Source organism: Melanerpes formicivorus, unplaced genomic scaffold (assembly GCF_026170545.1).
Source record: "Melanerpes formicivorus ecotype bairdi unplaced genomic scaffold, bMelFor1.0.p_v2 SCAF_26, whole genome shotgun sequence".
Taxonomy (NCBI): Eukaryota; Metazoa; Chordata; class Aves; order Piciformes; family Picidae; genus Melanerpes; species Melanerpes formicivorus.
This window is the reverse complement of record NW_027142378.1, coordinates 4,990,463-5,007,097: the sequence shown is the minus strand read 5'-3', so window position 1 is coordinate 5,007,097 and position 16,635 is coordinate 4,990,463. Positions and strand designations below refer to the sequence as shown.

The window sequence follows — 16,635 nt, the reverse complement described above, 5'->3', positions numbered from 1 at the left end:
AAAAACTTTGGAGGCTATCAGGCAGTTCTAAATTTGCATCCTTCCTTTCTTGGTGGTAAGGGCCTCACTTTGACAAGCTGGTTTGTGGGCTACCACACAACAGAAAGCAGTTGTTGTTTGCTGTTACCTGAACCCTAACCGGTACCTATTTGTGTTTTATTGATGTGGATGCTAACTCTGGGTCATGATCTTGTTTTGTACAATGTGGAATGATTCCTGTTAGTATATCCCCAAACTCATTTATTTACATGTTTTTCTTCCCTAGCAGCCTGTCACCAATTAACTGGCCGTACAGTTCTGGCCTCCCTTCTGCCCTCTTGTTCCTTGAAGCCACTTTTATCGTGGATGCTCCTTTGTAGTGGAAGATCTGAAATCTGGAACTGCACTTAACTGCAGCACAGAACCACCTCTCTGTGTACATCAGATGTACAGGATTGATTATTATTTTTTTTTGCTTTCACATGCTGCATGCCTAAATATTTCACATGCAAAAAGCGAGCCTTGACTGCCTTTATATTTCAACATGATGCTTCAATTTGACCTCATTATACATGAGCCATTATACTTCCATTCTTGATGATGTGTGAAGCTTTGCTTGTTTCAAATGAGAAACTTTATAGACTAAATGAATACTTACCCATATTTGGTATTGTTTAAAGGAAAGTGGGAACCCCCTGCATGCATCTAATGGTGGGAGTCCATGGAGAAAGTTCCATGGAGGAGGATCATTTTTGGAAATGTTTCCATCTCATGGCTTTCTCACACTCATGGCTGAATGTTAGCTCAATATTTTCACAGTCTGCAGCTGGCCTACTCGCTGCTTTTTAGCTCGTGGTTGTAGAGACTCCTTATTCTCCCTTACTGGCTTTTAGGAGCATTGCTGGCTTTGATGCTAGTTCTCTGTTGTGACCAGGTAACTCAGCAAGGTCTGCTTTCCTGGATCATTCCTGGAATGGGTGACTACTTCTCCTGATACTTAGATGCTGACAAACTTCACTAGTAACCAATTCAATATGTATAATGTCTTACATGCCCTAATGTGGTGTTTGATGTTTTGTTTTATCATGCAAAGTCTCATCATAACCATGTGTTAAAAAAATAATAATAATATATATAATCTTTTTTAAAAGTTGGATTTTACCAGCTGAAATGAAGAGAACAATAATGTTTGATAACTGTGTATTGGGATGTGACTTAATGTTCTTCCAAACTTTAATACGTTCCACGTACAAAACAAAGTAGTGCCTTAGGCTTAGTGGAGGGGGAAGCTGGATTTTTACCATATTTTATTTTTTTAAGTCCTAACGTTTCTGATGTTGCTCAGATCTATTTGTTGGAAGGTGATGAAGTCAGTCGGACAAAGGGCAGAGGATATTAGGAGTTAGCAATTAGAATAGGTGTTCTAATCTGCTAGCAGCTGTTGGGCAAACTCATCCCCTAGCAGGCCACCCTGCTGCAAAAGTACAGAGGGCACAGGGAGGGAGAGCGAGCCTTGAAATGTGGCCCTGGGCAGCCTGATCTAGTTGGAGGTGTTGCTGCTGACTGCAGGGGGTTGGACAAGATGACCTTTGAGGGTCCCTTCCAACCCAGTGCAATCTGTGAAACGCTCTTCCTTTAACTCTGGATTTAGATGGCTTTCAGTTACAAGAACACTTGCCTCAGCACCTTCTGTAGAGATGAGTTAGCAACAGTTTCTCTTCAATGTGCAGGGCTAGTTCTCCCCTCTTTTCCCTTATGTCACGTTCTGGGCACACACTGCTCAGCTGGCCAGTTGGAAACACTGGAATTTCCCAACACTTCCACACCTTAGCTGCTAAGGGCCCCATCACCTGCAGCTCTGAGGCAGCGGTGCAAGATGCCTTCATCGCCAAGTGCGGTGGGGATTGAGTGGGTGTGCGGTGGGGACAGGTCACCTGTCGTCTGTCTACAGCAGGGTCACTTGTCCCAGTTGTCTTGGCACTAACCAGCTCACCTTCCCACACCACCTGTGTCCTCTCGTGTCAAAACACTGATCCCTCCCCTTGGAAATCCCATCTGTGTGTTGATTTTAACGGAGCTGCTGAAGTGCATGAATAACAGAAGGAAATCTCTTTGACAGTCTTTACCTTTGTGTATTCTCAGCTGTCCTTCTCCCCACACCATCTCACCTGTGCTCACCTTTCTTTGTTTGTGTTATGTCGGTTTTTAGATTGTAAGCTCCTCAAGGCAGGGAACTGATGCTTCTCAACTGTCTGTAAAGCACCTTTTACAACTGTGGTGCTCTTTGAAATATCCGATGATGATGATGATGATAATAAATATCAGAACCTATTCCCAGTGAGTTAAAAGTTTTATTTGTTTTTAATGTTTTAGCAACAGCAAGGGCAGCAGGCCCGTATGACACCGTGTAAAGAAGGTGCTCAGAGGACTGGGGGTGAAAATGTAAGAACCTGTGCAGGTTTGCTGTCTGGCTGTCCTTCAGTGTGCGACTGCTCTTGTGGACTGCTGTTGCCGATGTAACCTGTACAACCCATATCCTTCATTGCTTTCTCTCTCTGTTGTCTTTGATAGCAGCGTTCCCCTTATCAGTTCCCTCATCATCACTCCCGTCTGATCTCCTCTCCGAGCAACTTTGAGCACATCTACCACATGACTGTTAACTCAGCTGAAAAATTCCTCTCTTACGATTCCATAAACCCTGCATTTTCCCCGCCTCCACGCTCTGTCCTGGGTACTCCAGACTTTGTGACTCTGAGGGTATGAACAGCTGAGCCAGGTGTTCACTCTACTAACACTGTGTGGTTTTCCTTTTGCCTGGCTATTAACATGGGAGAAACCCCCTTGTAAGTGGTATCCTTCACCCCCTTAACTTCCTTCTGTCCCAGGTGACTGATTTTTTTCAGCTCTCAGCTGTGGTATTTCCACAGCTCTGACAGGCCAAGAAACAAGACATTTCTGGGCTGAACCTCTTGCTGTGAGAACAGTGTTTTGTAATCAGCAGGAAGTGTGTGGGAATTTTGAAGGAAAAGTTGCCTGTTCCACAGTGTTCCTCCTGCAGCAGTCAGGAGCAGAATGCTGTGTACCAGGTTTCATCCAGAAAAGGTTCTGGACCTGCCTGTGCTGGGCTAAACTTTCAGACTGTTGGTGTAGGATGGAATCCTGTGGAATGCAGGAATTTTTGCACTGTACTGTACACAGCCTGAGAAACACAAGCACAGGTTGTGCCTGGTTATCTAGTTCAGTAAGTAAAGGTAGAACACGTAGAGGAAAGATCAGAAATAAAGGTGATGGTAACTTGCTGATCTAGATCCTCACAGGCCTGGTAGTTCAAAGCAGAGGCTGAGGTAGGATCCTGTTCTGTAGGTACCCATCCAGTTGGAGTGTTACCGGGGGGAAGGGACGTGTGCTTTCCTTGGCTTTTTGGTGTTGTGCATCCTGGTCTGACCACACAGGGGTTGCTAGGTCCCATAGAAATCCAAACCCATTGAAAACAGGCACACAGGTACATTCTTTGCATTGCCATTGTGTCCTCTGCTGTGGTCTGCAGTTCTGCTTGGGACAGATTCACAAGTGAACCAGGAGTCATCTGTGAGGTGTAGATGGGTGGGGTGGTGGCTGGTTGCTCAGGGTTTGTACAGGTCAGAGCCATGCCTGTTGCTATAATGGAGACACTGCTGTTGGTTTCTGTGGCCCTTGGACACCCTTCAGGCCTGTGTCAAATCTTCACTGCCAGGCTGCTTTGAGTGCCCTTTGATTGTGCTTCTAGATCCTTATCAGTGGGAGGGGTTTTGGATACCTACCTGCAGCCAGCACTAGAGAGAATTTTAAAATGTAGGTGGAAAATTAATTCCTTTCTCTATGGCTGTGAAGCAACTCTGCACAGCTAAGCTTTGACTGGCCACGTGCCCATGGCCGTGTGTCACTGTTGTGAAGTCCCAGTTGTCACAACCGTTAACATTTTAACATTCAAACATGGAGTTGCAGCATTTTGGAAGATGTGCCCAGCCCAGCATCCAGCCTGGCTTTTCTGGCAGGAGAGATGCAAACACACCAGAGGAATCCTCTATTGAAATGCAAAAAAAAGTAGTAAGAATAATAATTAAAATAAAATTGCTAAGCTGTTTCTCTCTTAGAGGGTCATTATGGGGTCACTGAAGCTGTATTTCAGTTCTGGTTTTAAGAGGCTTTTTTTAAATCCAAGTGTACTCTAAAATGTTCTGTGTTCAACATACAGCGAGCTATCACGGGTCTGTGACCCACCCTCTACCTTCCCTCTCTCCTGTGAGTAGTCTCCTTGGGATCATTAAGGAATGACCCCTGGTGTTTCAGACATTAACACTTAATTTTTGCTTTAGGAGCATCCCTCATCCTAATGTTGCAGGCTGCTAGCATAAATGGAACAAAACCAAAGTGGAGGTGGGCAACCTGGAGCATGGAGATCTTGTACCTCTTAGCTCCTTCAAGCACTAAAAGTTTAGTCTTGTATGAAGAAAAACATTTGTCTCCTTGTTAGCCTGAGAGAGCCTGTAAGCTGTATAGAGATGCTAGAGCTGCATTTCAGTATCTGAAGGGGACCTAACAGGAAGGCTGGGGAGGGACTGTTTAGAAGGACTTGTGGTGACAGGAAGAGGGGCACTGGTTTGAAACTGCAGGGGAGATTTAGGTTGGACATCAGGAGGAAGTTCTGCACAGTGAGAGTGGTGAGACACTGGAACAGGTTGCCCAGGGATGTGGTTGAGGCCCTGTCCCTGGAGACATTCAAGATTAGCCTTGATGTGTCCCTGGGCAGCCTGCTCTAGTTGGAGGTGTCCCTGATGCCTGCAGGAAGGTTGCACAAGATGACCCCTCTATGCAATCTGTGAATCTGTATGGAAAACAAGGCTGTGAGGTTGACTTTGTGTCTGCCCAGCCTGCCTTTGTGTTTGGAGCTTGTAGTGTAAGAAAGGTAGCACTCCCCCTGAGGGGCCTGGGGTTCAGATGGGAGATTGGAACCAAACCAACACAGAATCCATAGGGGAGCATAAAAATGGCCTGTTAAAGTGAGCTTCTACATTCTGTGCTGGTATATCATGGAAGAATTAACAGCTCAGTTCTGTAAGGTACTAAACAGAACACTCTTTAAACAAAAAAGAGTAACAACAGAGAACACCAAGCATCCTGAGGGACACAGAAACAATCCCTTTCCTGGAGGTGGTGTGGCTGTTGAGTTAGACCCCATGTGCACCTTCTCGCCTCACTGCCTGAGAAGCTGAGGCTTGGTACCACCACAGAGCTTCACAGGGACACAGCCCACACCTGCCCAGCAGCTCCCTTCTCTGCCTGGGAGTGGGCTGCAGGGCTCTGGTGTGGGTCCTTTGGCCCTCTTTCACACTTATTAACTTGGCTCAGCAAGCAGCTTCGCTGCAGCTGATTTCTTTTTCTCCTCTCTCACCTTTGGTTCAGCAGCAGGGGATGGATTTCCTTGCTAGGATTTGAATTGTTGCTCTACACGAGGGGGTTTTGTCTCTCTCTTTAAGCAAAGCAAGCTCAGGTTTCCGTTTCCCTTTGATTTTAGCTTGCTGCATTTTGCTGCTTTTGTAACTATCGCTAATAACCACCACTTATTTTCCTTTGACTCCCCTTTCTGCCTCACCTGCCTATCACTTCCAGGGGTTTTGGTCCAAAATGCCAGGCTCTCTGGCATGTGCTTATTTTATTTTAGTTTTTGGAACAAAGAAGAAGGAAAGATTTGCTTTGTGGAGAAACTTTCTACAAGGAATTACATGGACTTTGCAAGCTGAGGTCATGAAAAATGAAGACACTGTTAAAACAAATGAGTCTGTTTCATTCACCCGCCCATCCCCTTTCTCCCCCTGATGCCTGTCTGTTGTCTGTGCAATCACTGTTAAGGAAGTTAATTGCCTTAGTATTAAACCTAAGTGTTCCCTTTGCAAAATTAACCACTCTGGGCTTATCCAAGTCCAAAAGGCTTTCCTTGCAACTCTGGTGTACCGACCGCAGTGCACACGTTGGCGCGGTGCTGCCCCTGGCTTTATTCACAAGACAACGCTAACTTAGGAGCTCCTCTCTGAATGATCTGGTGGAGGATGCCCCTGCTTACTGCAGGGGTGGTTGGGCCAGATGACCTTCAGAGGTCCCTTCCAACCCACACCATTCTATGATTCTAATTGTTGTGGGAGCCTCCGTTGCCTGTGCACAGCCAGGAGGCTCAGACCCTTTAGCTCACATTGTTCATTAAGAAACAGGAGCAGAAGTTTAGTAATTCATACTGCAAAGCAGGCTGGTTGTTAACATAAAAATAAAAAACACCCAAACTAAAATCCAAAAGCCCAGAAAGGAGGTAAGCAGGGGACAGAGGTGTGATCCTTACAAGTTGAGCCTTTTGATGTAAATGGTGATTGAGAATAGTGCAGCAGTGAATAATGGCAGAATTAAATGGAGCTCTTCTGTTGGGAAGGTCTCAGATAATGTTGTTTGGTGTTTGAGGCAGATCTAGGAACAGATTGGGAGATTTTAATTCTTTGCTGTTAAAAATCAACCATTACTAGACCACTGGGAGAAGGAAAAGCAAGAGGTTGACTTCACAGCCACCATCAAAGGGGTCTGTTACAGCCGTGGCTCTAAGGAGCATTCTAAGACTGGATTTGACAGCAGGGTGGTAATAATTACCAGATAAAGTCTGAACTGTATAAAATCTTCTCATTACAAAACCTCTGTTTAATTACTCATTTTAAAATACAGATAGAGAAATGGGAGCCCTGGCAGGGATGGAATCTGTGTTCTGGTCTGAAAGATCCACAACATCCCAGCTTTAAAAAGGCATCACAATAGCAGCTGTTCTTTTAGGTGTGGCCACTTTCTCTCAGCTAAACAAATAAATCTAAATAGGGAAAAAAATCACAGTTGTGTTGCGGGAAGTGTTTTGTAAAGTGGAAATGAAGCACTGCTGGGAGCCACCTGCAGTTCTTTTCATGTTCTGCTTCTGTAAAGGTTCCTTAAACTTAATTCTGGTTAATGGTAATGACTTAACAGTGCACATCATGTTAGGGGCAGGATGAAATCTCATATTTAGCCAGAGGTGGAATGATGTGCTGGAGGATTAGAAAGTCCCTCTGGGCTAAGAAGCCACCTCATAATGGTCCTGCTCTGGCAGGGGTCCTGGACTTGGAAGATCTCCAGAGGTCCCTTCCAACCCCTAACATCCTGTGATGCTGTGATATGCAGAAATGGGCAACATAAGCTGAGAAGCCATTTCCCTAAGGTCAGCTCTAGGTTAAGAGAAGCAGAAATAAAGTATCACAGAACTCACTTCAAAGTACTCTTTTCCCATCTTAAAGACAACTTATGTTGTTAAGGAGGTACCTTATCCAAGTAGAGAATTTGTGTTCTACCTCTTCCCTCAGCAAAGGACTACTTCAGTTACCAGTTTAGACAAATCCCACTGGAACTCTCAGAATGCAAAACTGGAGCAGTAATCAAAGCAGGTAGACAGACAGTGGTGTGCCCTCTTTGGGCAGGCCAAAAACAGGAGGCAGGTTCTCACTTCAGCTCAAGCAGGGCAGGCCTGGCTTAAATGCTGTAAAATACTTCTGGAATTGCCTAAGTAACTGAAACACAGAGGGATCCACTCCGTGTTCACAGCTCTGCAGGAGTTATGGATTAACCTGGTTATTGTAGGCAGTTGCAAGTGACAGCATCAAAGAGAGGCATTTTAATCAGATCCTTGGCAAGCGTGCTTTATGTGATACAACTTGGATACGTCCACAGCAGCATCATGAGGCTGCCATAGCCTCTTGGCAAGGGAATTCTGGAATTGTTAGACCTTCTCTTTCAGTTCTCTGCATACGTCCATGTAATTCAGCCACCTCGCTGCGGCGTTGCGTGTGCTTCCCAGTCTCTCTGCACTCAGCTGCAGAATTGTTGTTTTGCAAACGTTGCTGACTTGCTGCCTAGATAATTCGGCTCTGGTAAGGTTGGGACGGGGGAGGGGGCTTGCAAGGTGGAGTCAGCCTGAATCAATAAGTAAAGGTTGTGGTTGTGTGTGTCTGCATTGCAGAACCTTCGGCCGCAGGAGAGCCGGACGGTGTTCAGCGGCTCTGTCAGCATCCCATCCATCACCAAATCCCGCACGGAACCAGGGCGGTCCATGAGTGCCAGCAGTGGCTTAGCAGCACGTAAGCAAACACAGCTCTGGGGCTTGGGGGGGGGGGGGGGCAGGTCTGTGCACAGGGATGCTGGATGTGAGCCAGCAATGGGCATTTGCAGCCCAGAAGGTAAATGGCAGTCTGGGCTGCATCAAAAGCAGCATGGGCAGCATTCTGCCACTGTGCTCTGCTCTGGTGAGACCTCTCCTGCTGTGCTGTGTCTGGCTCTGGGGCCCTCAACACAGGGGAGACATGGACCTGCTTGAGTGGGTCCAGCAGAGGGCCACTAAGATAATCAGAATGCTGGAGCACCTCTACTATGAAGCAAAGCTGAGACAATTGGGGCTGTTCAGCCTGGAGAAGAGGAGGCACTGGTGAGACCTTAGAGCTCCATTTCAATATCTGAAGGGAACCTACAGGAAGGCTGGGGAGGGAGTGTTTAGAAGAGCTTGGAGTGATAGGGTCAGTGGTTTGAAACTTGAGCAGGGGAGATGTAGGTTGGACATCAGCAGGAAGTTCTGCACAATCAGAGTGGTGAAATATGGGAACAGGTTGCCTAGGGATGAGGTTGAGGTGCCATCCCTGGAGACATTCAAGATCAGATTGAGTATGGCCCTGGGCCGCCTGCTGTAGTTGGAGGTGTCCCTGCTGCCTGCAGGAGGGTTGGACAAGATGCCTTTGAGGGTGCCTTCCAACCAGATGCAATCTGTGAATGTGTGAATTTTAGGGAAAGGGCTTAACTGCATTTGCCTCTCTCCCTACTGCCACTAGGTGGAATTTTCAGAGGTGATGGCTGACTCTGTTCCCATTGAGGGCACACACAGTATTTTAATCTTGCCTTCAAAGGAGCAGTCTTGAGAGTCCCACAGCTGGAATTCATCAAGTTTTAAAACCACCATGAGAATTTAAATTATATTTTTACCCCTGGGACTGCTTTGCTGCTGCTGAAGTGTTTGAAATCAGTGGCAGGTTGTTCACAAGCTCCATGGTTAACAACTTTGTTGCTGAACTGTGTAGAGCTTTTGATGCCTCTCTTGCTGCTGGTGCAAACAGAAAGCAGTGGAAAGCTGGCTGTGGGTATGGAACAGTTGAATTGCATTGGAAACGCCTTTCCTAGTACTGCTGTGCCACTGCTGAGTGCCAGAGTCAGCACAGTGGCCTGTGTTGAGAGCGGGCAAATGACTGAATAATAGAATGTGTGAATCTCAGAATGCTAGGTTGGAAGGCACCCCAGGGATCACCTGGTCCAACCTTTCTAAGTGATGGTGTGGTTGAAATGAGCTGACCCAGCACCCTGTCAAGCTGGGTCTTAAAACTGTGCAGTGTAGGGGAATCCACTGCTTCCCCTGAGAGGTGATTCCCATATCTGACTATTCTCATGGGGGAATATTTTCTTCTGCAGTCACAGAATCACAGAGCAGGATCCCCTAGGACAGGTCACACAGGAACACATCCAGGCAGGTTTTGAATGTCTCCAGAGAAGGAGACTCTGCAATCTCTCTGGGCAGCCTGCTCCTGGGCTCTAGCACCAATACAGTGAAAAAGCTTTTCCTTATGTTCACATGGAACCTCCTCTCCTCCAGCTTGCACCCATTGCCCCTTGTCCTATTATTTGCCATCACTGAGCAGAGCCTGGCTCTGTCCTCCTGTCAGTGCCCTTCACATCTTTATAAACAGGAATGTGGTCACCCCTCAGGCTCCTCTGCTCCAAGCTCAAGAGCTAAAGTGTGTCCATGCTGGCACGCCAAGGGAGGGAGCAGGAGAACTGCAGCTGGCGTCAGGCCAGATAAACGCCTGCAGAGCCTGCAAGCCATGAACTGAGTATCTTGGGATACTGAGCATCTTGGGACATGCTGGAGGAGAGCAGCAGCAGGGCAGCAGCTGAATTCCTGCCTGTGTTGCAGGATCGTCTGCACAGAACGGCAGCGCCCTGAGGAGGGAGTTCTCGGGAGGCAGCTACGGAGCGAAGCGGCAGCCCATGGCCTCGCCCTCAGATGGGTCCCTGTCCTCTGGTGGCCTAGACCAAGGCAGCGATGCACCAACAAGGGACTATGAGAGAGAGGTGAGTGACAGAAGACAGAGGAGACAGTCATAATGTGTGGGTAAAGATGAGGAAGTCAAATTCTGTCGTGGGTTTGGCTACAAGTTTAGGAGTTGCTGACTATGGAAATTTGGATTTTTTTTTATTCCAAACTAACCTGGCAAAAGACTGAGTCAGCTCTGCTCCTGGGGTGACCATGCAGAAAACTCCCTGCACTCTTTCCCTGTGTGGGTAGTGAGGCTCCCAAAAATACTGGCCCAGTTGAAAAGCAGTTTGTTAGTGGAGTGGTGATCTTCCTTCTGCCCCTAACTTGCCAAGACTCTTAAGCTATCTTAGCAACCATTTCACAGGAGACATTTTGTGCCTGAAGCTAGCAAAGTAATTCAGGAATTGCCATCTAATAATGTCACTTGGAGCAGAAACTGGGTTTAATAATTTATGTTCTGTGCAGAACAAGACTGTCTTCATGACAGAACTTCAGTGCTAAACTCAGTCCCTCTGACCAAGAATTGTTATACATGGGAAGGTTCAACCTTAAACTGGCCAGCAGGTCGAGGGAGGTGATTGTCCCCCTCTTCTCCACTCTGGTGAGACTCCACTTAGAGTACTGCATCCAGTTCTGGAGCCCATACAACAGGAAATACCTGGATGTGCTGGAACATGTCCAGAGAAGGGCCATGAGGATGATCAGAGGACTGGAGCTCCTCTGCTATGAGGACAGGCTGAGAGAGTTGGAGTTATTCAGTCTGGAGGGGAGAAGGCTCTGAGGAAATCTTACTGTGGCCTTCCAGTATCTGAAGGGGGCTACAAGAAAGCTGGGGAGGGACCTTTTAGGGTGTCACATAGTGATAGGGCTGCAGGGAATGGAGCAAAACTAGAAGTGGGTAGATTCAGATGTTAGAAAAAAGTTCTTCCCCATGAGGGTGGTGAGACACTGGCACAGGTTGCCCAGGGAGGTAGTGGAAGCTTCATCCCTGGAGGTTTTGAAGGCCAGGCTGGAGGTGGCTGTGAGCAACCTGCTGTAGTGTGAGGTGTCCCTGTCCATGGCAGGGGGGTTGGGATCTTTGGGGTCCCTTCCAATCCTGACAATTCTATGATTCAAACTTCCTCAGCACCTTTTCATTGCAAGGAATGAGGAGAGCTCACATAGGTGCTGCATCTGTCCTTTCAGCTGAAGCTGGAATGTGGCTGTCAGCCCAAACTCCAGCCGAGATGTAGTTGCATTCTGCTGTACTCTGGAAGGTGCACCTGGAGGAACTTGATTAGGATGCTTTGAATTAAATGCCGGGAGTGATACAGAAGAGGTAGCTGTGGTGAAGCTGGCCCCATCAAGATTGCTCAGCTCAGTGCAAGGAGCCATTGTGGCTTCACAGGCATCACAAAGCTGCACATTCTGCTGAGGCCCTTGGCAAGAAGCAGATTGCAAGGATCCCATAGGTGCTTACTCAGGATCAGTTGTGCCTGCTGGAGACAGTGGTCTGGCTGCTTACTCTTAAGTTGCTCTGGACCAGGAAATTCTGTGTAAAAAAAAATATTCCCCAGAATTTTCCCCAGGATATTTGGACACAAGAGAAATACTTGGTGGCCTTTGGATCTAGTCCCCTGTTGCTCAGACACCCTCAGTCTCTCTTAGAAACTTGCTGTCCTGTTACTTAGTGTTGTTCTTCTGTTTGGGCTGCAGGACTCTGACTCTCCAAGACATTCTACTGCATCAAACAGCTCCAACCTCAGCAGCCCTCCCAGCCCAGTTTCTCCTCACAAGACCAAGAGCCTCTCCCTGGAGAGCTCTGACCACGTGAGTTGGGACTCATGAACTGCTTCAGCATTCAGATTTGACATCACAGCAGCTCGCTACCCCCATGGCTGTCCCCTTCACTTGCTCCAGTTCTCACCTTCATCATCCTAACCTTCTCCAATCCCTGTCTGACAGTGATCTGGGAGCGTGGGGTACAGAGGAAGGTAAAAGCTGGTCACCTGCAGCACCGTTCGGCACTGCCTCACCCTTCCCTTCCCCACATTTGACAGCAGCAAAGGAGCAAAGCTTAGGGTGTTGGCAAATATCAGATGCTGTAGACTTTGTATTAGCATTGGTTTCCTTTTTGTGGTTACAGCTGCTTCATTTTTAAAGACATATTTATCCCACCTCCTCCTCCACCTCCCTCCACACACACACCTTCCACTTCCCAAAACGTAGCTTCTGTAGACTGGCTCAGTATCAAGAAGAGAAAATTCAGAGGGATTTGGTTTTGTTTTCCTACACTAGTTCATTGTACTGTACAAAAGTAGCACAGAGACCCCTTTCCCCCTCTCCCCCCCTCACCTTCCCCAGCACGGGGAACCATCAGTACATGTCAGAGGCACATAAAAAAACAAAGCTTTCCAAGCCACCACGTTTGAATGTCGATCTGATTGTCGCCAGCAAATCCTTATCGATGAAGAGGATGCAATATTTTACTACTACAGGACAGAGTCTAAATGAGTATGCAGATGTTAGAGGTTAAAATAGGTTATGTATATATTCAAAGAGAAAAAAACAAAACAAAACAAAACAAAAAAAACAGAAAGAAAAAGAAAAAAGAGGGGAAAAAAAAGAGCATTGTGTATGCAGCAGAAGATGGATGCTTATTTAAGTGAGCCTTTAATTTAAGATTTGTGTTGTCCCTGTTTTCATGCTTGGTAATAAGACAGACTCGGGAGGTCTGGTCTTCTTGAAACCTTTTGCAGGAAAGATGTTTCCTGTGGCTGGGAGAGGTCCCTGCAGTGCTTCTGCAATGTTTCTTTCCTGCTGGCAGTAGCGTCACTGAAGCTGTTCGTTCCTGCTTTCACGTTCACCCCCCCATCCCGTGCCACAATGACGACAATTGGAAGGCAAACCCCCTGCACGCCCCCCCAACCCCCCCTCAAGCAAGGGCGTCAGGCAGCCAGGTGGTGTCCTGGTTTCTCGTTTGTCAGCTGTGCAGCTGAGGAGCCTTCCAGCAAACTACAGTAGAGGTCCTTAAGGCAGCAAGGGAGCTCACCACGGCAGGGTTCAGCAGGGAAACTGCCTCCTGGGTCAGCCTCTCACCAGGTTTAACTCGGAGGGGAGCAGTCTTCCACACCTCCTTGACCATCCCTAACCAGAAAACTGTTAACTGTTGTTACCAAATACTAGTTGCTAATACACATCAGCCAACTGAGTGCCCTTAGCCTGAGGCCAGCCCCGGCAGGCTGCGCTGTCACTGTAGCAACGAAGAACCTTGACGACTGACCTCACACTGTTCACACTGTGGTAGTCAAAGATGCCTACTCACAACTGCCATGCTGGCAAGGTTGGTTCTCCTCTCCCTCCCTGCCCAGGCTGCGGGTTTGTGCAATTTGCAGTTGTTTTTTATGTGCTCAACCTGCTGTTTGGTTCCACCTGCAGTTCAGGTTGGAGGGCAGAAGGTATCACAGCAGAAGGCAGAGCCCACTTGAAGTTGCAGAAATAAGCAGAAAAGCTGAAGCTGGTCAAGCAGTCAACAGAATAAAGTAAGAGAGACTGATGTGCAAATGGCTGGCACGAGGGAAATGTCCCCTGGCAGGTTGGGAGTGTGTTCAGATGAGCCTCTCTTCTCAGCAGTACTGTTCCTGGCTTTATGTTCTGACCATCCCCAAACATATAAAAGGGCTTTTTGTATTTAGAATAGTGGGTTTGTGGGGTTTGGGAAACTTGTTATGGCTCTTATTAAACCATTCTGTATTCTTGCAGTCAGCAGTCCATAGTGCTTCACCCACATAGAGCAGTTGGGAGTTTCCCAGCTTCTGTCTTCCCCAATAGAAGTTCTAGGTAAGTCCAACCCACGTCCAGCAGTTTCCAGGCAGGAGCTAAATAAGAATTACACAGATCACCTCCAGCCACTGAATCATGCTGGGTCTCTAGGGAAGATTTCTCTTTCACTTTGAATCAAGAGGCTCATCCAGGTTTAAATTCATTCAGTGTTACTTTGGGACAGGAATTCAGGCAATTTTATTTTTTCAAGGTGAGCATATCAAAAGCCTGTCTCTCTTTCTCTGTCTCCCTCTCTCTCCTGTGTGGGTTCTTCAGAGTAGCAGACTGGCTGTGTTTTTCATTTTTTTCACTTCAAAGCTCTCACATTTGCAAGCCTGGCATTTAATATTGAAAGCTTTAGCAACCAGCAAAGCACTTGAAACTAATTCCTCCCAGTCTTCGTGAGGGACAGACAGGCAGGGTGTTACTGGCATTATTCCAGCTCCACATCAGCTTCTTTTTTAAAGGTGGCAGCCTGTTGCTTCAAGTATAGCCACTGCTTTTGCCCCACAATTCCCCCCCCCCCGTTTTGGTGAAGCATGTCCACACACTTCTCAAAGCCTTTGCAGACTAGTTTGGTATGTACTGTATGTTGTATTTAAACATTAACCTTATTTTGATGTAGAGAGAAGGCATTGAACCAGCAGTCTGCGTGACAGTCCCCCTCCAGCCCCCCCCAAGTGAGGGTCATAGGGTCTTGTTTGTGGATTTATCATTGTGGTGTTTATTTTTTGCAGCTGAGCTAATGCTCTGTCTGAAAATGGCCTGGAACAAACAACTCCATTGAGTAAACCCCTCCATGATGGTGCCTGCAATCAAACCCTGACATTTTTCAGGCAGAGCTTAGCTCGGCTGTGCTACAAAACCAAGCTCCAGAGGATGAGCGCTCCAGAGGCCTACACTGTTTGTACACCGTAGTTCTAAGCCTTGGCAGTCTCCTTTAGGATTACTCTATTTAACCATTTGTTTGGTACTCTGCATTTTTATACTCCTCTATTCAGCAGGGAAACAGCAACTGTTCTCTCAGTTGAAAAGCAAATGACCACATCACTTCAGAGAAAAACTCTCCTAGGACTTGAATAGTTCAATGTATTTGGGGACCACTTGATTGCAAGCAGTTTTAAACCACCCTCAGCTGAATGCTTAAAAACCTCTGCAGAGTGTAGCCGAGCTTTGAAAAGCCTCTTTGGGCTAGGAGAAGTCATTTGGTCATTTGAACTGTAGGACTCTTGCCTGGTATCTCAGTTTGTCTCTTAAGGTTTGATGTTGCTACTTGGCACTGTAGCCTTGCTTCAGCTTCACAGTGTGAGGGCTGCATCCTGCCCAGGGAGCTGAAACTCTGTGGAGTTTCTGACTGTAGCACTCTGTACACACTGTGGATCTAACTGGTTTTTTTTTTCCTACCGGCTGAGGCTGAAGGTGTTTGGCATTTTTGATACTGTTTAAACATTGGGAGGGTTGGTTTCTGCATTTTTCTTTTTCCTCTTTTACTGGCAACAAAGGATCTAAACAGATTCAGGCAGCTACTAAGGATTCCAGGCTGTAGAATGACAGAGGGCTGGTGAGTGGTTTTCCCCTGCACATGTGCACACACAGCTGTGTGGCTTCCTCCTACATTTCATCAGCCCCAAAGCAGGGTTGTAGTACTTTCTTCTCTCTTGCCTTGGGCCTGTAGATGACAGCTGGTGGTTTCAAACCAGTGGCAATGTAGTTGCTTCCTTTTCTTTCCATTAGTTGCTGTGGCTTGTTAGGAATGTGCATTTTTGCTCACCTGAACAAGCTTTAGAACTGAGTCAGGAAGGTTGGTTAGCTCATGGATTGGATTCTGAGCATGTTGGAAGCCAGGTGTGTATTTCTCAGGTATGTGGCAGAGGGAAGTTAGGGGTCCTGTCATACTGAAACAGTCCCAAAAGCAGAGTGTAAGGTACAAAGATGCAGTTGAGCCACACCAAGCTGCTTCACAGCGAGTTGGCCTTTCAAAATATAACAGCTGGAGCAATACACACAGGATCCTGGCACCATACTGCCTTGCCTGGACAGACCCTGAACCACAGGACACAGATGCTATTGGGTAGAAGAAAGAGGGTGTAGGGGGAGGGTTCTCCATTTTATACAGGCCGCTTCATTTTCAGAGGGGTAAAATCTATTGCAGTGCAAGTCCCCACACCTCCTGAGCCTTAAGTCTGAGGATCCAAGTGGCACAGAACAGCTTCTGCTGTGGGGTGGTTTGGTTTTGGTAAGAGGAGTCATGGAAGCATGGAGGCAGCTTTCTGCACCCACACAAACCATGCCCTGCTGCATGCTTTGTGTTCACACTGGACTTGAGGAACACCCCGCCAGAAACTGCTCTGCTGCAGGCTTTGTGCTCTAAATCTTCCCCCTCCCCTCTGGCCCTTTCATTCCAGCCACAGCTCAGTCTAAGCTCTTTTTTTGCAGTCTTTGCATTGAAGAAAAAGTCTCATCCACAGGGAAGAAATCCAGAAAGCAAGCAGCGCTGGCAGCTCAGAGCAATGATAACCTGCCTGCCTTTTTATGTAGGACACTTTCATATCATTTTATTTTTTACAATTACCTTTATTTTTTTTTTTTTTAGGGTTTACTTCTTTTTTTTTGTTTGTTTGTTTGTTTTTTTCTTTTTCCATTGTAATATTATTGTACAGTTTTGCATGGCATAGATGTAATCA

General features: G+C 46.9%; 1 protein-coding gene across 4 annotated transcripts in view; it reads left to right on the top strand.

Annotated features, from left to right (window-relative positions):
* CDC42BPA (CDC42 binding protein kinase alpha) overlaps positions 1–13,654 on the top strand; it is a 184,200-nt gene extending 170,546 nt beyond the window's left edge. For 2 of the 4 annotated variants that reach the window (XM_068153461.1, XM_068153460.1), the window contains 3 exons: positions 8,036–8,153; positions 10,028–10,185; positions 11,846–13,654. In XM_068153461.1, the coding sequence (XP_068009562.1) occupies positions 8,036–8,153; positions 10,028–10,185; positions 11,846–11,977 (408 nt within the window). In that variant the 3' untranslated portion in view covers positions 11,978–13,654. Of the gene's footprint in view, positions 1–265; positions 2,330–2,352; positions 2,422–2,550; positions 2,737–8,035; positions 8,154–10,027; positions 10,186–11,845 lie in introns of those variants that run through there. The other 2 variants (XM_068153459.1, XM_068153458.1) reach the window with 2 other exon arrangements.
* The last annotated feature ends 2,981 nt before the right edge of the window (positions 13,655–16,635 follow it).